This window comes from Zerene cesonia, chromosome 19, assembly GCF_012273895.1.
Source record: "Zerene cesonia ecotype Mississippi chromosome 19, Zerene_cesonia_1.1, whole genome shotgun sequence".
Taxonomy (NCBI): domain Eukaryota; kingdom Metazoa; phylum Arthropoda; class Insecta; order Lepidoptera; family Pieridae; genus Zerene; species Zerene cesonia.
This window is the reverse complement of record NC_052120.1, coordinates 3142158-3164339: the sequence shown is the minus strand read 5'-3', so window position 1 is coordinate 3164339 and position 22182 is coordinate 3142158. Positions and strand designations below refer to the sequence as shown.

Sequence of the window (22182 nt, the reverse complement as noted above, 5' to 3'; positions counted from 1 at the left end):
ATAACATATAAATTATGCAAATGTATCTGGTAATAACTATGAAAACATTAGATATGAAAATATAACTATTTTAGATATTGCACCGACTCCCACCGAGGCTGTGTGTAAACACTTCAATGAGCTGCGCTCAGACTTGGCACTTGCATTGGACCTGAAGAATGCATTAGCATCTTGTGAATTTGAGCTTCAAGCTTTGAGACATCAATATGAAGCTTTAAACCCTGGCAAGGCGAGTTTACATTTTTTATATTCAAAAGCATTTGAGTAACTTTAAAGATAAAATTATGCCGTCTATGATAATCAAATCAAAGATCATTAATTATTCCTTTGTTTGTTCTGTATTTGTAAAATAGTAAGAAGACAAGATAAGATAAATAAATAATATTAACCTAAGATAAGATAAACCTAAGGGTTTTTGAGTATACAATCTGTTCCAAAGAATTAATGATCTTGATTTGTCACCAGAGTATAATGGGTATTATTTTATTACTTTATTTTTTCGTTATTATTCTGAATTAAATAAATTACAAGGATTTTGACTTGTGAAATATACTAACTACATATATCCTTTTTTAAATCCATAATGCTTTTGCTCTGAATAATATTCTTATAATTTGTTACAGACCTTAACCATACCCCCATCAATTTGTAACACAAGTACAGATGGTGAAACAAAACCAGTGAGTGAAATCATAGATGTGGTTGGTTCCCCCAGTGCATTGAATAACACCATTTAGCGCTACTAAGTAACTTGAATCATTTACTGAGACTGTGTGATTTGACACTTAAACAAGGAAAATGTTTAATAATTTATCTGTAGCCCCTTTTGTGTGTAATGGGATTCTTCAAGTGTAAAATAAGCTTAATATACGTGAAAATAAATTGGATAGATGTTAGAAATAAGATGTTTTGTTTTCCACAATAATTGTTACTATATGATTCACCTATGAGGCCATTTATTGAAATACAATAAGTTTCCGAAAAATACTTTTAAATTTTTTTTTATATTTAAAATACAATACACAAGTCATAGTATGTGTTGAAATAAAATTTGCATTTATTTTGTTATTTGAAATAACAGTAGTGGTTTTTATAAAACCTTTATTCATTATATTATTTTTATGTATCTTAGCAGCCACCTATGTTATCAAACCAAAAAAATATGTTAAAACACTAATTTTACAGGTAAGAAATAAAAAGCAAAAATACAGTAATTTTTTATTCTACATAATAATCAAATTGCACCTTTGGGTGCACCATAAGCATCAGGCATTCTTTCTATAGTATATTTGTGGTCTGCAACATACATAATAGGAACACCAGGTATTTTTCTTATTCGCCTTTTCAAATCCTTATCATTGGTTGCTACAATATAACACTTATGCTGTGTCACTCTTTGTACTATGCAGTCATCTGCATATGTTCCTTTGTGTAGGCATGCTAACCGTTCAAAACGAGGATCTTTAATTATTCTTAAAGCTACCCTATATTTACGACCAAGTTTTTCTAATTCCCCTAAAACACAATCAGTTATGTATGGAATACACTTTGCATATAAACAGTCCATCATGTTTTGAACTATATCCAATTTATTCTTGATAGAGAAATTTATAAAATTTGTATCGATTATTATGTGATAAGGTGGGCCGAGTTGTGTATTATATTGGAAGAATAAAGCAGAACTTGTTTGTGGAACTTCTCGTATTTTCAATGCATTTGGATCGGGTTTCTTTTTTTTCTGGATACCACGATCACTGGGTTTTATTCTGTTATCTTTAGGATTGATCATTTTCTTCATTTTTGCGAAACGCTTTTCGACTATCTTTCTCGTCTTCTTTTGCTTTCCCTGAAAATTATTCAAAATATAACACGAGTAATACAAAAGCAACAAACTAAATTTTGGAAAGTATTTTTACCATTTTAATGAGTGTTTTTTAAGACAGAATATAAGTCACTAGTTATATTGATATAATAATCACGTTTTATAACCCTCCTATTGATTTCAATAACACAATTTGTAAATATGCCGCTGTGTTCGTTTTTCCACGCTTCCTAGGACAACTGAGTACTGACAGTTGACATAAGTGAATATTGAAGGTGATGACCACATGGACTGATAACGAAAATGAACTAGATTGCAAAAGGCTAGTATATTTTCAGATGGGTTTAATACTAACTACTGCCGAAGCGTGTTCGACTTTCACACTCAGAATCATCACTTTTATTTAATGTATATATATCTATTACAGATTAAATTATAAACGCATCATGATGAAAAACTTATTTTATCATATTTTCTCAACACTTTAGTACCATCGTCAGGTATTTATTTTAAATATGTATAAATATACATATATATAATTCTACCATTGAATACATCACTTCAATATTATTATCCTACTCTGCATGACTTACTATCTATCAGACTGTGCTGCCAGCTGATTTCATGATTGTTTCTTTTATCTTTGTTTTGTAATTGAGTCTGACAGCATAGTAACTAGTTGTTAATCTGTGCTGACAGCTTTAGCTCTCGTCCTACATTGACGTTTGTCAAAATCCGCAGGTTTTACATAGAGGGGTGCTACTTTAAAAATACAAAAATGAGTAGCCAAATGTCTGCTATTGATCTTATGAAATTAGGAGATGAAGGGAGAACAAAACCCTTCTTAAATCAATATTGGCCATATATCTTGGGTGTAACTTTTGGCATTGGCACTGGAGTCTTTATGAATTTCGGGACTCGGCGCCCTGTTATGAGTGGTAAGATTACATAAGAACAATAACAAACTTATTTTTTACCAATTTATTTATGTTTGTACATAAAAAACCATCTTATCAACACATGTTTTATGATGGATATTTTATATAGATACATTTTTTTATTTCTAAAATAGTGTCACTCTTCACTTTAATATTCAAATACAGACTCATAACTTAAGTATTGTTATACAAACATTAGAAATACTAAAGACAACCTGAAAAGGAAAGACTAGAAAATTATTTAGGCCTAAACTATATCTTGTTACGCATGCCATACAATAGAACAATACTTTTGTTTTCAGGTATTCAAAAGCATGTTTTAGCTACCGCTGGATGGTGCGGAATACTCTCTTATTTCACAAAACAAAGAGAAGATTATTTAGCAGAAAAAGAGGCAGTTTTAAGACACTATATTGAATTGCATCCAGAGGATTTTGTTGAACCAGGTATAGTAGTTATTTTTTACAATATATGCTTAAGTATTATTATTATATATTATTTAGTATTATATGAGGAGTTTGTGAATTGGATTTGCAACAGAGACAAAACTACAGGCCAGTTGTGATGATAAAAATATATATCAACAGTTAAACTATTTTCAGCATGTCTACTGTTTTGACCACTTTGTTAAAAAATCTGGCAGTGAAATGGACAATTTTTCATTTTTGTATTTTACAATAACTAGATATTGAATTATAAAATGATATGTTTTTCCATAGAACTGAATTTTAACATTTTATCTTCTACTATAAATATTCATTCAAATATCAGCAAAATTTAACAAATTTATATATATATCTTTGTTATTTTAGAGAGGAAGAAAATTGGTGATATTTTGGAACCCTGGATTCCTGTTAGATAAATAATTTTCAAGTATGTAATAAAGAACTATTAGTCAAGTGATATAATAATTTTGTTGAATATAATAAAGAAATATTAAAACACTGCTTTTTTATTTTTAAATATTTTTATTATTTGCAATATGCCTTACAATAATATGTTATTATGAGATACATAATAATTGAATGTATTTAAAAATGAGACTAGAAATAGGTACACAGATATTTAAATTTTAGTAACATAGTATTGGAACAAGGTTTTTCATATCAAATAAATAATTATACCTGTAGCATATAATAAATTGACAATTCAACAAAAAAATTGAAATGCATTTTGGCTTCTTTTATGTTTGAAGAACAAACTGACAAGTAGCTACACTTGTTGTGTATAATTGGGTGCACTGTCCCCATTGAACTAAATCAATGACAATGTTGAATTCAGAAAGGTCTAAATCTGTTCAACCAAATACCGAATGTGAAAAAATATCTTTAATCCCTTTGTCTTCATATGGCAAGGTGTGGTTTTGAGTTATTAAAGAGTGTTCTGGATTTTTATTGCTTAAATGTAGGCTAGGAAAATGATTGGTTTCTTTTACTGATGACGATGGTATGTTTTTCACTTCATCCACATCAACAATATCAATGTTGGTATTAAAGGCGTCTTTTTGTGATTCTGGTTCATTTGGCACGCAATCATGTTTTCGTAGTTTATGCAGCCTCTGAAAAAACCACTGACACCATAAGAATAAATCCTACCATCCTTCCTACTAATACTATAAATGTGAAAGTTTGTATGGATGTGTGTGTGTGTGTTTGTAACTCTTTCACACACTGAACCGATTGCAATGAAATTTGGTACATAGACAGATGGACAACTGGAATAACATATAGACCACTTTTTATCCCAATATTCCTACAGGATTCGGGACTTATGTGGGTGAATCCGCGAGGCGCAGCTAGTCGAAAATGATTCATAGTTTTATTTCTGAATAAACATCAATTCATTAATGAACTTACACCTAAAGAAAGTGATAAATAAAAAATTGGAAAAAAGGAATGCATGCATTAATAATAAAATTATATAACCTCTTAATTGAATGTTTTTATAAATATTGCTGTTCAAGACAGCAATTGTGATCAATCACAATATTAATTGTAACTTACTAGGTCCCTATTTTGAGAATAACTCTTCCCACATATATCACATTTAAAATTTCTTATGCCTGTATGTTTTGTCATATGCCTGGTTAATTCACTGGATGTAATAAATGCTTTGTTGCATACTGCACAAACCTGTAAAAACAAAGGGATAAAACACTTATACAGAACTATGTAAGTATAGAATATAGGTAATCTTAAACAATTTAAACTCACATGATCTTTTTGCCCTGTGTGAGTTTTTATATGAGCCTGTAAATTGCCTTGTGCGGAGAACCTTTTGCTGTAATAGACATTAAATAATAAAAATAACACGCAAATTTTACTAAATGTATCTTCTACATGCAACTTACTACAATACCTGCATATTTCACACTGGAAGGGCTTTTCACCAGTATGCATTTGCAGGTGTATTGTAAGATTGTGTTTTTGAGTAAATCTTCTAGAGCAGAATACACAGGCAAATGGTTTTTCTCCCGTATGTGTCCTGAGAGTAAGAAATTGACAGATGGTACAATCCCTATACACTTGAGTTGTGTTAAAGGAATCTTATTAAAACAAAAATTTCGCATATAATTAATCAAATTCCTCACCAAACATGCATTTCTAATTGTGCTTGGCATCGGAATTGTTTGTGACATTCATAACATTCATGCACTTTTTTTGGCTTCACTTTTGGACCTCTTTTAAGTTTGTCACAGTCTGGTTTCTTTTTATAATTTGTGCGAGGTTTTTTCATATCTCCCATACATTTACTGAAATAAAAGTTTGTAATTAAATTACCTTAGCTTTGTACTAAACCTTACAAATAATTGGGAAAACTGATAATTCATTGAAATATTTTCATTTACCATTTTTTTATAATTGTTGTTTTAGTCATAACCTGAAATAAGAAAAACATTTTGCACATAAAATAAAATAAAAATATTTAAGTTTATTTATTACATGATAGTGTAGGTCTCAATTAATTATATTTTAAATTGATACATAATATAATCTTATAATATACTTACAATTGGTTCTGTATTAATATTAGCATCTTTATATCTGTAAAGATAGAAAACTATTTGTTAATTACAAGATATGTATGATCCCATTGTATATTTATTTTAAATTACATCTTTCTGAGCCCTATTAAATGTTATTTGTATTGTTAACTAATTTTATAATTAATAAACCAACACAACAATAATGAGAATTCTTTAATTTATAGTTTACACAATTATTACTTGTTTATTACTAATTACTTACTTGCTTGTCAACTCCAGACCCAAATACTGCCTCAATCTGATATCTGATCTCTCGCAAGTCTGTTTGAAATGAAATGCTATTCCTAATTTATAAGCGCAATTGCTACACATTTGTTCTGGTAGTCCATCATCTTTTTGTATCTGTACAGTTCAATTACTATTAAATTTTGAATAAAATGTTCAAGAATTTAATAACTGTTAGCTATATAATAGCATTTCCAACGTACCTTTACATTGCTACAATATTCTATCATATCACACAGTGATAAATTGTAATTTTTCGCAAATACGGATGATAGTACACCTTCCTCTAGGCATATTCTACATATTTTATTCATTGTTTTATTTAAAAAGTGGCAGAATTGTGTAATCCACTATGTAATGTGGGCTAAAATTTTATTTACAAACGTACGTAGGTACCTACGTCAATAACTGTAACAACGATCATGCGCAGTAAATTATTTTCTCAGCCTATCAATCAAACCTTTCAAGTTTCAGTTTATAATTTTAATAAATATTTACAGCTCTACAAGGATGTCCTGGCGTATGGCGAAATCAACACTAATTCCTGTCATCTTGTAAACGTCAATGAATGACAGTCACACATTACCAGTATATAAGTGTATAATCTATGGTCAAATACCATTCAGATTTTTTTTTTATATAATAGCGGGCAAACGAGGCGTGATTAACGCCGCCCATAGGCGTCCACGCAACCTGGAGAGTTGCGGAAGTGGTGACGGCCTTTAAGGGATGAGTACGCTCTTTTCTTGAAGAGACCCAAGTCATAGTGGTTCGGAAATGCTGAAGCGGGTAGATCGTTCCACAGAGGAGTAGTGCGCGGTAAAAAGTTCCTCCTAAAGCGCACTGTGGATGATCGCCACGTATCCAGATATATAGATGACAGTAATATTTTAGTTTGTGCCGTGTCGTACGGTGATGAAAAAAAAAAAGATTTCAGTGCAGAGTTGTTTTTAGTATGTTGTTTCATGTTTTGAGGGGTGTGGTTGTTTCTGTATTTAAAATAATTTTACTTAATGTATTATAATATGTGATACAAGCAAGAGGGTAAGTTTTTAAGAACTCAAAATCAAAATCATTTTGAATACTACAGATTTATGTTCCCTTAAGTCTTTTAATAAAAAATAGTGACGTACGTTTTTTATCTAGTATACTAAATTGTTTTAAACACATTATGTTTATCTGAAAAGTTACGCAGCTGATTTGGTCTATTCATTATAGGAAATTTTTCAACTTAACATTATTAAAAAAAATGGCATTTATGAAATAAAACCATATTATTATTAAACATTTTGTATTAAGTAACAAAATATAATTGTATTATAATTATATCATTTGATTATTAACAAGTAAATAAATAAAGATTAAACATTTCAATAAGCAACAATTAGCATAAATTAAAAGTTATTAATAATTTGAACACGGTTTTCTAATAAATATGACAAATAAATACAAAATATTGAAAGTATGTATCAATTCACTTATTTCTTATTAAACCTATGTGTTGGATAGGTCTGTACAAGATTGATTAAAATGGCAACAACATATAATTCTAAGGAAAAAGAATACGTCATGTTAATAAAATAAATTTAAAACGTCTATTGATAAATAGGCAAGGCTCATACTTCACAGCATCATAAAATTTGCGTAGTTAAACTTACAGGTTTTAAAGATTTATTTAAAATAGTAATTATTGCCATGTTCAAGACGAATTCGTGCAACTTTTAAGCGTTAGCGACAGCGGTCAGTATCTTAACATAAATATCGATTCCTTTGAGGAAAATGTCGGCGCTAAGATATTCATCGTGATCATGGAGCAGGACAGGCGTATGGTTCATGGGCGAGAAGCCTATGGCCGGAATACCTACTTCACGGACGTATCTGCTATCAGTGCCACCGGGGAAAATGCGGCATTCCAATTTCAAATTTCTGAAAAATTATTCAAAATTATATCTCGTCTTATGCCTTTCAATTTACTCAAATTTACACTTAACTAACGTAGGAAGACACAAATAGATTGAATGAATAAGAATATTTGGTAAATTCTTCAAAATAAAGATATTATCACCTATATTGAGAATTATCAGTAATATTTAAGCATTTATTTGATATAAACAACTATTTGTTCCTCCAGACCCTTTCGAACCACGACGCGTCCAAACGACAACCACAGAAAGTTAAGCCATATGTTGTTGGAATAAGGTTCAAAGTCAGTTATGATTGCAGTCGACAAAATGAAAATTATAAAAATTAGGTCAAACAAAATTAAGCACTTTCTTTATTTGAATAAGGTTAAATGTCCGTATATTGTCATAATTTGTCACTATTTTTATTTATACTTACAATTTATCAGCAGTCGATTTAAAAGCAACCCAGAAGGGATTGGTTTCATCAATTTTCGTGCATTCAATTTTATCATTCTTCTGTTCAAACTCGTAAGTAACACCTTCGCCCGCTTCTTTGCACCACTCTTTAATCTTTAAAAAAAATGGGTTAATAGTTTTTCAGGTTTGTATTTTTGACATTAGGTATTTTTATGCGAAATTTATCTTATAGTTTGCTCAAATATTTTAAAATGGATTATCTCTCGTTTATGGTACTCTGTTTGTGACTATGGTATATTCAAAAGGTGACATGTCAGCATGAATTTTGATTTGGTTTTTTTTTCGCATTTGGACGCAAATTTGAATGCATATAGAATTTGCTTTTATAAAGATCGATGTCGTATCCTATTTGCCACAAATTTATTGAAGATGAGATTTAAGAATAAAGGAGTATTATGAGAACAATAATTGTAAATATAGGGAGGTTAGTTTTCTTTTAGTAAGCGCGATTAACGTACTTTATTCTCAAATTCTTCGTGGTCGACGGTAACGGCCAAACGACAATCAAACACAACCGTTAGTTTCTCCGGAATCACATTTGATTGGACACCACCCTGTATAAACAGAGACAATAATAATATATGGTCGTAAAATACGAAATATTCAACGAAAAAAGGGCCCAGTAAAAGTTATCAAGTAACAAACACAAAAAATACAGTCGAATTGATAACCTCCTTTTGTTTTGATTGAAAAGTATTTAATTACTAGCTGCGCCCCGCGATTTCACCCGCGTAAGTTTGGATCCCGTAGGAATATCGGAATAAAACGTTTCCTATGTGTTATTCTAGCTGTCCAGCTATCTACGTACCAGATTTCATTGAAATCGGTTAAGTAGTCTTTGCGTGAAAGAGTAACAAACACGCACATACACATACATCCATCCTCACAAACTTTAGCATTTATTATATAAGTAGGATTTTGTGTTGTATCTAAAATAGGCTGTTACTTACATGCACTTGTGTCAAATTGATAGTGGTCACATCACCGATGGTCAGTTGGGGGTTATTGTCCAAAATGCTCTTCTGTTCATCACGCAACGTCATGAACTTATTTATAATGTACCTCAGCTGGAAATGAATATCAGAAAGGATTAATAGTAAATAAGTTAACGTTCATCAATCATTTACTATGCATTTGTAAAAGACAAAAGTGAGAACGGATAAAATTAAACATTTTTCTTTTGCAAGAATGCGATGACGCAACTCACTTATATATACATCATTATTATAAATAAATAGCCGTGGATATGATATGTACTTATAAATGTGCAATGAAAATTGGCCTGATGCATACCTACATACACCAATACTCATAGCTGATGTGCAATGTGCGTAATGTTGTAACAACATTAAAAACAATTATATCCTTTTTTTATTCCAACAGTAGTGGGAGCAAGCCAAATCAGTTCACATTATCGCATAATGTTCAGCTATTTATTTTATACTAGCTGTTCGCCCCGGCTTCACCCGTGGTACATATATAGTCTATGTTACTCGTGGATAACGTAGCTTTCGAATGGTGAAAGAATTTTTAAAATCGGTCCAGTAGTTTTTGAGCCTATTCATTACAACCAAACAAACAAAGTTTTCCTCTTTATAATATTAGTGTAGATTGAATGATAAACATCTATGTGGTCTTCTGAGCAGTGACTTTTAATTTTTTTGCTAACTTTACTGGAAAATAACATTTGATTTTGACCGCAGCGTTGCCATAGCAACCGTTCCAAACTCGTCACACAGCAAAGTATTGCTCCGCGTAATACGGTCGAAATAATATGTTCAAAATAAATATACCTAATCCAACTAAAAGTACACGAAAAAAGATTTAGTTTTCCGGTAGTTATGTTGAAAAATTCAATGCTATATGTATCCACTTTTCCATGTTTTGTACAACAAATACAAGCACATGCAGTATTTTTTTTATAGTCTATCCCATAAAGTATCACTTGGCATAGACATAGACTCTTATAGTAGCTGTCATGTCATGAGATTTTCTTTCTGATCTACGCCATCACACCCTATATATTTCGATATAGGAACATGAAGCATAAACCGTATCGATAGTTATTTATTAATATCAATGATTTACATTGAATATTTACTTCTTTTGTTCATCATGCAGTATTATTGATTTTGATTTATAGTTTTGTAAAGCTTTGTATAAATGCACATATATTACCTTTTCACCAGCCGTATTTGGGAATAAAAGAGAGCCATGGCCAGGTTGCCCCGTACAATGCACGTGAATTTCTGTTTAAAGTTTTTAGCTATTAATGAAGGAAATTACAAACATTAGAAAAGGGTTGAGCCCTATGATAGAATCTGTCTCAGAAGAGGTTTGAATTTCATATATTGGAGCTAATTTTTACAATTTGGATACAAAAGATATACAGTATAAGCATTCATACTTACTTGGTACAAGGGACTTCAGTTTGATTTTTATTAATAAAAAAAAATGTATAATATACTAACGCCATATGCTCCTTTCACCATAGAATATAATAAATTCTTCAGTGGGACTTGCCATGCCCTCGTCTAAGGCGAATGCAATGTTCAATGCTTTGAATTCAGGTGTATGGACAAACTTCTTCATTCCATCTACACCACCAATCTCTTCATCTGTTTACAATTATAACATTATATTACATATTGCGATGGGAAATTCTTTCGACTACACAGCCGAAGCCGTGGAAAGATAATACGTAAGATAATAAGTATACGTCCACTTTTTATAGTTATCCGATGTCACTGGAACATCTTTCTGATATCGGAATATTTAATTTTTAAGCGAATAAAAAAAAAAGGTTCTATGTTCATGTAATTTTTGATTTACCTAAATTTTCTTTAATAATTTTAATCTACGTTAACATATTTTTAAAAGGAATAAGTCATTAAATTCTAACACAATTAAGCGCCTCGCTTTTATGTTACATTATAGTTGGCTGTAAAGACGCCTTGAATTTGACCTAGTCAGAATATTGCGGTTTTTCCAAAGTCGATATTTGATACACAAATGAATTTAGAAGCTGACAGATAATCTGTTCTATATATGATGAATTCCAACAGTCAAAATCATTGAATGAACTATTCGACCAAAAAAACTGTCTCCGGATCCTACTCTACGAATATACTAATAGTTTTAATATCACATACTCTTGCCCACTGAAAACTTACGTACCAGGAACGAATGACAGATGTAGAGTTCTCTTCAACGTGATTCCAGCCTTTTTCAATTTCCTGATCGCCTCGATGTACTGAATGCCGACACACTTCATGTCTTGCGACCCGCGCCCGTATATCTTACCATCCTTGTCAATATGACCACTGAATGGTGGGAATGTCCAACTATCCTGAAAAATTATCCTTACTAATAATATTTAAAGCAATGGTGGCTCAGGTGATAGGCAACTCGGGATTTTAAACCAAAACTCGGGCGGTCGAGACGAGGCGAGCGTGCAGGAAATAAATTGACTTTTCAATTTATCTTCGCATTATCCACATCAACACTGCATGAAACGGTAACGGAAAACATCGAGACGAAACCAGCGTGTCTAAGAATTAAAAGTTTCGGGTCACGTGACATCTGCCAATTCGAACTTGGCCAGCGTGGTGGATTAACACACATAACATACCTCAACCTGAATAAACATTGAAATTAGTAGTAGAAGTGTACATCTAATGTTAAAACTTACCTCAAATACAGGTACTACATCCATATGAGAATTGAGAAGGACCGATTGAAGAGAAGGACTTTGTCCCACCCATGTTAACACTACGATGGGCTTCTTAGGTACTACTTTGTACACATTAAACTCTAAATCCAAGCTTCTCGCTTGTTTCTGAAGGAAATTTACACAGTCATCTGTAAAGAAAAGTCTACTTAAAGAAAACCTCTCAACCTTAAGTAGAGAAAGACTATAAACAGGTTTAGCTGAATTGACAATTTTCATTTTGCTTTAAATTTTTACGTACAAAAAGAGAGAAAGAGAGAGTGAGAAGAGATATTAACATTTTTTTAAATAAAAGGGTATTCCTTTTACACCGTCGAGTTATAGCTCAGAGTTCTAGGGTCCAATAATTTGTACAAAGGTCTTGATTTACGGCCACATCATCCAATTTAAAATGATTGAGGATGCGATGTCAATCTGCAGCGTGAACTATTATTGCATCCTTCTATAACCCTATATATAAGCTATAATATGTTGTGAAGACAGTTGATGGGACGTAGCGACGTCATAACCTAATAGACACCGCATCTAACCCGGGTCACTCACTTGTGTCATGTGTGTAAACATCCTTGCAATGTATGAATATAGTATGTACATGTATCGAAAAACATTTGCAAATGTCGTCCTACAACTTGTGGGTTGGCGTATTGTAAGTGACACGGGTAAGGCAAATATTTCGCAGTAATAAGTACGTTGTAATAATCCATCTAACTAAACCCCACACGCATCGGCTTTTATTTAGTTTGGACCACTTCGGTGTTCCATACACATTATCTGTCATTATTGAAAAATAAAGTTGATCTAAATAAAATTGGTTCAGTTAGATCTCAGCCTATACCTAATACCATTGCTGGTTAAAATCAGTGTCGAAGGTACATATGCATGCATCCCGTTCGTTTTCGAGTATGACAAATTCAATATATCGTTCTTTATCGCTCTTTTAATTTTTGATATTTGTAAATAGTGGCGGTCTGTACCATTATGAAAATGAAGAACGGTTAAAAAAAATGGACCGATTTCGATGCAGTTTTTTTTTCATTTAAAATCCAGTTTCTTTGTGTTGGTTCTTTGCTAAGTTAGATGAAAATCAACCAGAGATGGCAGCCGGCAAAAAATGTCCGATTAAATATTTTTAACAACTCCATCAATATATGGGTATGAAATAAAATGGCAATATTAATAAAACATCGACTATAAAATGTGTTAAATTTCTAATTCAAAATGGCCGACAGAACACAATGGGTTCGCGGTAGTTATTTATTTTAATTTAATGTTAAAACAAAAGATTAATACGCAAAAGATAATTTTACCTATTATTAAGTAGGATCGTCCTGTTTTACTATTATAACACGAAAGTAATTATAATTAAAGATAAAATCATGTTTTTCAGGTATAGGTACAAACTACGTTGATAAACAGTTTGAACATAATAAAATGAATATTGCTTTATGATGTACATTAGTTTCCTTAAATAGGTAGAAAATTTGTAAGTATGTATGGATATAAAATGATTGTTACGCAATCACGCAAAAACGCACAACAGATTTCGATGCTGCTTGGCAGTGATGTAGCTTATACAGTACCAGAATTACACATAAACTATCGAAATAGTAGCTTTCTCCACCGATTCTTCCGCAGGTGAAACCGCGCGGCCCAGCCCTAATATTAATATAAATACATGTTATTTGTATTATTTTAGATAAAATATCAGACGTCAATCTTAACGTTTATTTATCATGGTTATCTTTTCTTTACTGAGTATATTTAAGTAGGTACTAAAGGTGTAGTTAATCTGCTTAAAAAGAAATGGTAGAAAAACGAAAAACTACAGAAGATTATTTTTTATGAATCAAATTAGTATTCTGTTCATTAGAGGATATTGATGGTTAAATAATGTAATAGTTGTATGTATCTACTAAATATATGTATCTACTTAAAGTACATTTTACAATTAAAGAAAAAGTATAAATAATTAAAACGTTTGCTTTAAATACACTTCAAAAAAACAGGGGTTACCATTAGTATATTCTTACTTTGCGCATGTCTAAAACACTAATTTTGACTGATTTTGGTATAAACTAGATTGGACCCAGAAAGGTAAGTACAATATTGTTTTTTTTTAATAGCCACCGAAGCAGTAGCTGGCAAATCGATATAGGTGAGCAGCTAGTTATAAAAAAAAATCCAAAAGTAGTATGTACCTAAAATAACTAAATCAATATATCCATAAAAATATCCATGTTTAAAGTTGATTTCTAGTTTAACTTACCATAATTAATATTCGGCTGTACACTGGGTATCCTCAAATATTCCACGAAATTCGCTACGGCCGGATTGCTACTATAGTCGACGGACATTTTCTTAGCTGTAACAAAATAGGTTTAAACGGTTATCGGCGCGCGAGTGCCGTGGAAGACTGCCTGCTACACGCATAAGCTACGTTGTTTAGTAATCTGTGGCACGCGTATAAAGCGATATGCAAATAGCATGATTACAATGAGATGTTATGTTTGTAATGTTGTTAAATATCTGATACAGTTTTTATCAGAATTTAACATTAGTTCACCGAAAATAAACTATTGTTATAACCATTCCTAATACACCATTGTCACTGGTGAAATGGGAATTATAAAATATGTTTGAATATACATTGTTGGATCGTTTCGTGCGTCCTCGAATTTGATAGGTTCAGTTCCCTTGTCGCTATTTCTTGGAATTAATCAATGCTCCATCTAGGCTATTTCATTAATGAAACGTAAATAAATTAATATACCTGGAACTTCTAGAAGTAGAAATTCAACAAGACTTCGTTTAGAAGCGCTTTTGAATCGTCATAATACTGTTTATAGATTGTATTATAAAAGCGTATATGTACCTTGAAACGGATACCGTAAGTCGGTATTAATGTGAGGCTCTAGCATTGAAATTATACATTGAACATTTAACTCTATTTTGTAAAACAAATATCGTTTCTATATCTGCTGCCCAACCCCATAGGAGAATTTCATTTCCTTACAAAAAACGCGTTGTGACATAGTTTCAACTTATATTCAATTTAGGTACAACTGGCTGTAACAGAAACATAGTTCCAACTATGTAGTCCTAACTAAAGAGAACGCTTTCCATCCAGTCCTTTCCATGTGTTTTAACTCATTGCATTTAAATGCATCTGTCGAGTCCTTGTCCTTGTACCCTACAAGGGGACACGGGACTTCAATTAACCACTACGACAGAACTTGTTTTTTTCCAGTATGAATGACATAATAGACAGACACAAACAATATGCCGAGACATCGTTTATAAAATTCATAAAACAGAGAATCGCAAACACTAATTACAGCGTATTTGAGAAGTCAATTTCTTCATTAGTTTGCGTGAAAAAGACACGCAGTAAGAGCCTATGCTCCGGAGAATAGGAAAAAGGGCTAGCAGCGTGGGGTGGGAAATGAATGGTTTATTTAATACACGACTCAATGATCTTGAGCTATTTTACATGCCTCTTTTATCATCAGTTGCAAGACCATTTATCAGATTTTTTATGAGAGATAAAACTGATAATGCGTACGACAGCAGCATCACTTTATAAGTGTCGTTATGACTGGATAAATTTGTAGTTCATTAAAAAAATCTAAAATAAAAACAGTCTTAGGAGTTAATTTTGACTCACATCCCGGTTTTATTGAGCTATTTGTCTATTATTTATTTATTTATTTATTTATTTATAATACTTTATTGTACAAAACAGAAAGAAAAGTTTATACAAAATATAATATGGCACAATGATATTTTGTACAAAAGGCGGCCTTATTGCTAGACAGCAATCTCTGCCAGGCAACCTGGTAGGAAAGGAAATGCAAGAGGTTTTAGGGTTAGTGCAAAAAACTAAAAAACAGATCAGAATATAGAAAAAAAAAATACACATGTTTTACACAAATACTATATAAAAATATATACTCATACAATAAAATACATAAACTATACTACACATAACAATATATACAAAAATTACAAATGGCTTATACAATGTCACTGCTACTGCATGGACAGGTAATGATCTTTCAATAAAGACTTAAAAGAGCAAAGCGTTTTTGCACGTCTGATATTATGTGCAGTCTGTGTGTCTTTATGCTTAGATCTTTAAAATTACGTAACAGATTTTGAAGGTTTTTTTATTGATAGAGTAATTCAAGAGTAAGGTTTGTGTATAATAACATAATAAAAAAGGGGGGAAAGGTGTTTTACTCTGAATTTAATGCGTGCGAAGCCGCGGGTGAAACCTACCTTCCAATAGGTGAGCAGGTAGCACTTATAATAATTGTATTAATTTATTTTTTACTCTCTCAAGTGCCTATTTGTAGTTTTGAAGTTGGTTTAAAATACCAAGCCAAGTGGTTAAAGTAATAGATGTAGCTTACTACATTACTTATACTACTTCTTATGTATAAAATTCATCTAAACAGTATGTAGTAAGTAGATAAGTTGTTAGGTAGAGACTTGTTAGTAGTACAAGACAAAGTAAAAATATTAAAAAAAGGTTTCTTTGGATTGAAGAGTGGAAAATCATATTTAATTTACTCATTATTATCACATGTATTATTTAATTTTTAACTTACCTTTGGATGCCATAATGTATTTTAAATCTTATTATTTCTTGAATTTTATTTCTTATTTGTATCTTTCCTTGATATGTTCTTATATTTGTGCTGTTCAGACTTATTTTATATAATTAATAGTTATTTATGCAATTGGACAAGTATTCTTGAATCTTTTTCTATCTGTGTCTATGTTCCCACTAAGTGCTTACTTTTGGAGTCTGTAAACAAAAGAAAAATTATTTGTTAGTATTCAATATGTATGTAGTCTGCATGGGGTCTAATTGACTAAATTAAAGCACATGAAAAGAAAAAATAGGAACATATTTATAGATTTGGGTCAGAAAAAACCATATGTAATGTGCCATTGGTCTTTATTTCGTAATAATTATAAAAAAGTAAAATAAAAGAAAACAAAATAATTTTTGATTTGTAAAATTTTAACAATTCTTCAAAGGAACTGTAAATTTGATATTTGATTAATTCGATCTTTAATTTATATCTGTATAATTTTTAATCTGTCATATGTAATTATAAGCTCTCTGTTCTCAGGAAGCTTTTGTTTGTTCATCTTCTGCCAATATTCCTCTATTCTTCATCATATCATTATTATTTTTTTAATTCTTATTCATACATCTAAACATAATTTTTAATGCAAAATTAAAGAATAAAGATTCTTGTATAAATATGAAAAAATTAAATTATTAAATCAATTTTGGATTAATTTTAATATCTCACACAACCCACGATCACTACCAAATTTCTAAACATCACATTCGTGCAACTTTGTTAATATTATCACTTGCTTGTACCTATTGATAATTAAAACTGCTGTTTTAGACTGCTATATTTTTGTTAAGTGCAAATATGCCTAACATATGAAAAAGTGTTTTTGTATACAAAATTTGTTGTAGCTATCCAAATTTAATTGTGATAAGGTACTTGTAAAATAAATCCGAATAAAAAAGTGGACATTGCTCCAAATTCAAATTCGATATGTGTAAAGCAAAAAAAAATATTTATAATAATTTTTTGAATACCTATTAAACTTGTTACACAATAATGAGCAACACCTATATAGTTCACTGCAGTGAAATGTTTTGATTGACACAAAGTTGACCTACTTAAAACGTACTAAAGCCTAAATTAATCTAAGACATTGTAAAAAACCAACCGAAGTTTAAGCTAGAGTACTAAATATTATATTTTCGTGACAGTGCATACTACATTTAAAATATTTTTCTTCACTTTAAGATAGTAACTTTTTTCCATTTCATGATACAATTTAGATCTAGGAACTATTTATTTTTAAATGAACCTAACCCGTCATTTTAGTTTTGGACTAGAACAGCTGATGACATGGAATTTGACACTTGTATATTGACGTAAATGCATCAAATGCATTTAAGGCTCATCTACAAGTTTCTTAAAAGTATTTATCAATAACAGTAGCAGCAATATAATATTTAAATTAGCCTTTAAAATATTTCTTGATAAGCTCGCATTAATTGCATACAAATTTAGGTTAAATACAATTTATAACGATGGTGTGTATATATTGTCTACGGTCTATGATGTTGACTTTTGATTCTTGAAGTCTTTGCTCTTTAGTTGTTTTACAGGTTAAAAAAATATATTTTTAGCAGTGTTCCCAACTTAGGGGTTTTCCCCCCAAATTTAGGGGGTAAAGTAGTAAATTTAAGGGGGTTTATATGTTTAGGAGTATTTTTAGGGTTTTTCTGAATATATAATATTCTGAATATCATAGAACTATCCAATGCAATAATCAATTAAATTTATTTTTTCACCTAGCGAATGCCTTAGGACTGGGTGACATCTAGTGTAATTATATTATCCTACTCTGCAATATTTACCTACTCTGTGGGTAAATGAAATTAAAAGGTAAAAGGTAAAAGAATATCACCTATTATATTATTTTGATTGAATATTATTTTTTAGGGGGATTTTCAAATAATTGACGCAGTTTTAGGGGGTTAAGGGTTTTGACTTAGAGTTAGGGGTAATTATTTCTGAGAGTTGGTAACACTGATTTTTAGGTTAGGGATTCTCAAGAAATAATTGTTTCGTTAAAACTATGATTTTATAAAATAGTGGCAGATAATATTAAATGAAACAAATCTTTTTCAATTCAGCCTTTATTTTATGAATGTCAAACAATGACATCCTTACTTATCAACGCTCTTAAAAGAATTCACATAACTTTGCCATCACAAATTGGATCGAGTTATTTTGCGACATCAGCCACAAATTCGAATTCTTTAAGTATTATAAAGAAAGAATGGAAATATCCTCCTCAGTATACCAAGCCGCGAGAAGTATGGATTGAAAATTTAGATTCTGTAGAAGAAAAGAAACTGGGACTGTTTGAACTGCATCCAATGGTATATGCAGCAACACCGCGAATCGATATAATTCACCGCAATGTAATATGGCAAAGAAAATATAGATGGGTATCGTGGGCCCACACTAAAACTCGTGCCGAAGTAAGAGGAGGTGGTAAAAAACCGTGGCCTCAGAAGGGATTAGGTCGAGCTCGACATGGGTCTATCAGGTCACCACTGTTTCGTGGTGGTGGTGTCGTTCACGGGCCGCGATCGGGAAAAACTCACTTTTTCATGCTTCCATTTTTTGTCCGTATACAAGGACTGACCTCTACCTTATCTGCTAAATTAGCACAAGATGACTTACATGTTGTTAAAGATTTAGAGCTACCAACAGATGAACCAAACTTCCTTAGTGAATTAATTGAATCAAGGAATTGGGGTCCTTCTGTACTCATTGTTGATGAGTAAGTTATTCTTTTTTATTTTAGTCAAACTAAAATAAAAGTGTACAATACATATCTTTTAATATGAAAATGTTAATACTCAACTAATCTATAATATTTTAAACTTAAAATACATAGCAATGTACAGTGTTTGTTTATCATTTGATATAGTTCACAAGTAAATTGTATTTCACAATGTATTTGTTCTATCAATAGCAATAAATCAATCACACTATTATTTTAAACAAATTGGACAATTTTATCAACCATTTTTATTTAATTTCAGTACTGATTACGCTCCCAGAAATATTACAGTTGCAACAGATACCCTGCCCAATGTGAACATAATGCCTGTATACGGCCTCAATGTATATTCAATGTTAAAACATGATACACTGATATTAACACAAGCAGCGGCAGAGAAGATTGAAGAAAGAATACTTCACCATCTACATTCTGACAGTAGACAAACTGCATTCAAATTGGATCAGGTTTAAGCAGTAAATAAATATAATAGTATTAGTGGCAGAATGGATTTTATTTATTAAAATAATTAATAATTAAATTAAAAAAATACAAGCTTTCTAGGTTTAAAATCAAAAACACAACATATTACGGAGATCTGATAACCTTTTTATGACTTACTTACATAGTGTAATTTACAAAATTGTCATGTAATGATAATTGGTTTACTATTAGCTAGCTTTGTAACAATAAAAAAAAAAATAATTGCCTTAAAGGACATCCAAACTTTGTTTATTCTATACTTAAATTTTACTTTGGAATTACTATGTGCAACTAGCTACAGTTGCAGTAATCCAGTCAGAATCAAATTATAATTTGTTCATCTATAAGAGTTGGCAAGGCCAACTTTAGTTGACCATATTATATAAAATTCCAACACTTGCCTATGTGTTTATCTAAATTGTAAAAACCCTGTCTTATATATGCATATGCCATTACAATAGGCCTTAAAATAACATATTCTTTATCACTATAAACTAATCCTGCAGTAAGTACTGCATAAATCAGCTTGTATTTTTATTTTCCTTTCCATTATTTTTATGCACTGTTGCCTGAAAAGAAAAATATTTAAGTCAACATGAGAATAAATGTTATATAAAAAATTAAGAAAATCATATTTATAACTGATTACATTTTACTATCAAAATTAAATCATGGTTAAATTGCAATTGTAGAACTAAAAGTATTAGGGTTCATTTCTGAGTAATAAAAAATGTCAATTTGGAAGTCTTAGTAAAACAGTTGTTTTGGGAATCAGTTTAACATATATATAAGTGCATGATACATATGCACTGATAATAATGCTCATTTTAAATATTAGGTATACATATGTAAAGATTTCAGATTATGAAGTGTTTAGTTAAAGTAATGTTATATATAACATATGAATGAAATATGTGATTACTTTGCTGGAGGATTGTGTATCTCCGCCCACCATTTTTTGCCTGATTCTCCATCTTATATCGGCCCAATCATTCTCTCCTGGTACATTTGGTTTGTATTTCTCCCATAATGAAGAATAATAATGATATAAGCTGACGGGATCGCATTTCTTCTTCGGTCGTGGCTTAGGTACTTTTATTACTAAAATATATAAAAAAGTTGTAAGATTTGTCTTTATTATCATCACAAATGTTGTGATATGTGTATATGAAAGTAAATTCTGAACTTGATTGTGAACACATTCTATTACAACAAATTTAGCAATAATAAAATAAACTAAAATACATACAATTATCACTTAGGGTAGCAGTAGTTTTTGAAGGTTCTTTGTTTACTTCTAGTTTCTTTTCTACCCTTACACAGGAGCATGCTCTCCTGGGTGGCTTTTCTTCCTCTTTGTGTCCTAAATTTGGTGAGGATTGTACATAACGGACACTAAGTGGCCTTCTTGGTCTTTGACATTCTTTATTGCAACATAAGACAGCACCATCAAACGCTTTAGAGCGACTTCTCGATGAGAATGTACTTGCACTGTGCAGTCTTTCAGGTCCATTATGTTTGGTATGCTTATTGCTTGACTGACTCCTTTGTTGTAAATCGTATTTTATAAGCTTTTTAAGATCTAAAAACATAGATTTTTAAACAAATTATAGTTTTTCATAGATTACCTTTCAGGTAGACTAAGATAGAATGGGGAGCACGGTTTACAAACCTGTGATAAAATATTTAAGAACTTCACCACTTATGTTATGTATTCCTAAATAATTTAAATATCTTAATATTTCCCGTGCATCCAGCTGGGACGTTAAATCCACGTAATCTTTATCATCCATTGTTTCTTTATTATTGTGTTTGCAATTGAAAACTTTATTAGACGTACTATTAATTAGTATGAAGTTTTTGTATATTGTATTTAAATAAGTATAAACTTTAAATCAAGGGTTTTAATTAAAACAAATTATAAGTTTTCTATATATTTGTGTTATTTTCGACTTTTAATAAATACTTCAATGTCAATGTCACATTTGAAAAATAACGTTCCATTATTTTGACATATCCAAGTTGCCTATTCACAATCCGATGGAGAATACAGATTAAGTACTAGTTACTTCGACGAATATAATTCAATTCAATTCAATTTTATTTTATGAATGGAATCGACGAATATATTTTATAGACAAGATTTTGATGTTTAC

At 30.9% G+C, this 22182-nt stretch overlaps 7 protein-coding genes across 11 annotated transcripts in view; 3 read left to right on the top strand and 4 right to left on the bottom strand.

The window, feature by feature from the left end:
- Positions 1-737, top strand: part of LOC119834301 (serine carboxypeptidase-like 51) — a 5795-nt gene extending 5058 nt beyond the window's left edge. Inside the window, exons 10-11 of the mRNA XM_038358641.1 lie at positions 75-229; positions 624-737. Of these exons, the coding sequence (XP_038214569.1) occupies positions 75-229; positions 624-737 (269 nt within the window). The remainder of the gene's footprint in view (positions 1-74; positions 230-623) is intronic.
- A 469-nt stretch (positions 738-1206) lies between these two features.
- On the bottom strand, positions 1207-2193 carry LOC119834635 (rRNA-processing protein FCF1 homolog). The gene is made up of 2 exons (XM_038359054.1): positions 1917-2193; positions 1207-1846 (listed from the first exon to the last, which is right to left on the bottom strand). Exons 1-2 carry the CDS (start codon positions 1917-1919, stop codon positions 1235-1237), a joined length of 615 nt encoding a protein of 204 aa, XP_038214982.1. The 5' UTR covers positions 1920-2193; the 3' UTR covers positions 1207-1234.
- A 310-nt stretch (positions 2194-2503) lies between these two features.
- LOC119834262 (NADH dehydrogenase [ubiquinone] 1 subunit C2) lies at positions 2504-3704 on the top strand. The gene is made up of 3 exons (XM_038358599.1): positions 2504-2760; positions 3063-3206; positions 3573-3704. Exons 1-3 carry the CDS (start codon positions 2601-2603, stop codon positions 3620-3622), a joined length of 354 nt encoding a protein of 117 aa, XP_038214527.1. The 5' UTR covers positions 2504-2600; the 3' UTR covers positions 3623-3704.
- Positions 3705-3807: 103 nt separating this feature from the next.
- Positions 3808-6587, bottom strand: LOC119834392 (zinc finger protein 501). 3 transcript variants are annotated; one of them, XM_038358740.1, is made up of 9 exons: positions 6235-6587; positions 6009-6148; positions 5771-5804; positions 5609-5640; positions 5351-5512; positions 5119-5244; positions 4974-5040; positions 4764-4892; positions 3808-4330 (listed from the first exon to the last, which is right to left on the bottom strand). In XM_038358740.1, the coding sequence occupies exons 1-9, from the start codon at positions 6343-6345 to the stop codon at positions 4058-4060; spliced, it is 1074 nt and encodes a 357-aa protein (XP_038214668.1). In that variant the 5' UTR covers positions 6346-6587; the 3' UTR covers positions 3808-4057. The 3 variants fall into 3 exon arrangements, with proteins under 3 accessions (XP_038214668.1, XP_038214669.1, XP_038214670.1); XM_038358741.1 differs by having other exon boundaries at positions 3808-4318; positions 6235-6585; XM_038358742.1 differs by having other exon boundaries at positions 6009-6164; positions 6235-6372.
- A 998-nt stretch (positions 6588-7585) lies between these two features.
- Positions 7586-18096, bottom strand: LOC119834473 (aminoacylase-1-like). 3 transcript variants are annotated; one of them, XM_038358843.1, is made up of 11 exons: positions 17906-18096; positions 16753-16952; positions 14409-14504; positions 12104-12273; positions 11590-11761; positions 10884-11030; positions 10591-10661; positions 9363-9479; positions 8871-8966; positions 8372-8505; positions 7586-7957 (listed from the first exon to the last, which is right to left on the bottom strand). In XM_038358843.1, exons 2-11 carry the CDS (start codon positions 16763-16765, stop codon positions 7753-7755), a joined length of 1221 nt encoding a protein of 406 aa, XP_038214771.1. In that variant the 5' UTR covers positions 16766-16952; positions 17906-18096; the 3' UTR covers positions 7586-7752. The 3 variants fall into 3 exon arrangements, with proteins under 3 accessions (XP_038214771.1, XP_038214774.1, XP_038214772.1); XM_038358846.1 differs by having other exon boundaries at positions 18055-18089; XM_038358844.1 differs by lacking the exon at positions 17906-18096 and adding an exon at positions 17772-17892.
- Positions 18097-18761: 665 nt separating this feature from the next.
- Positions 18762-20046, top strand: LOC119834499 (39S ribosomal protein L4, mitochondrial). Its single transcript, XM_038358885.1, has 2 exons — positions 18762-19540; positions 19806-20046. The coding sequence occupies exons 1-2, from the start codon at positions 18909-18911 to the stop codon at positions 20014-20016; spliced, it is 843 nt and encodes a 280-aa protein (XP_038214813.1). The 5' UTR covers positions 18762-18908; the 3' UTR covers positions 20017-20046.
- A 47-nt stretch (positions 20047-20093) lies between these two features.
- On the bottom strand, positions 20094-21973 carry LOC119834500. The gene is made up of 4 exons (XM_038358886.1): positions 21699-21973; positions 21276-21608; positions 20949-21127; positions 20094-20595 (listed from the first exon to the last, which is right to left on the bottom strand). Exons 1-4 carry the CDS (start codon positions 21817-21819, stop codon positions 20548-20550), a joined length of 681 nt encoding a protein of 226 aa, XP_038214814.1. The 5' UTR covers positions 21820-21973; the 3' UTR covers positions 20094-20547.
- Positions 21974-22182: the final 209 nt, after the last annotated feature.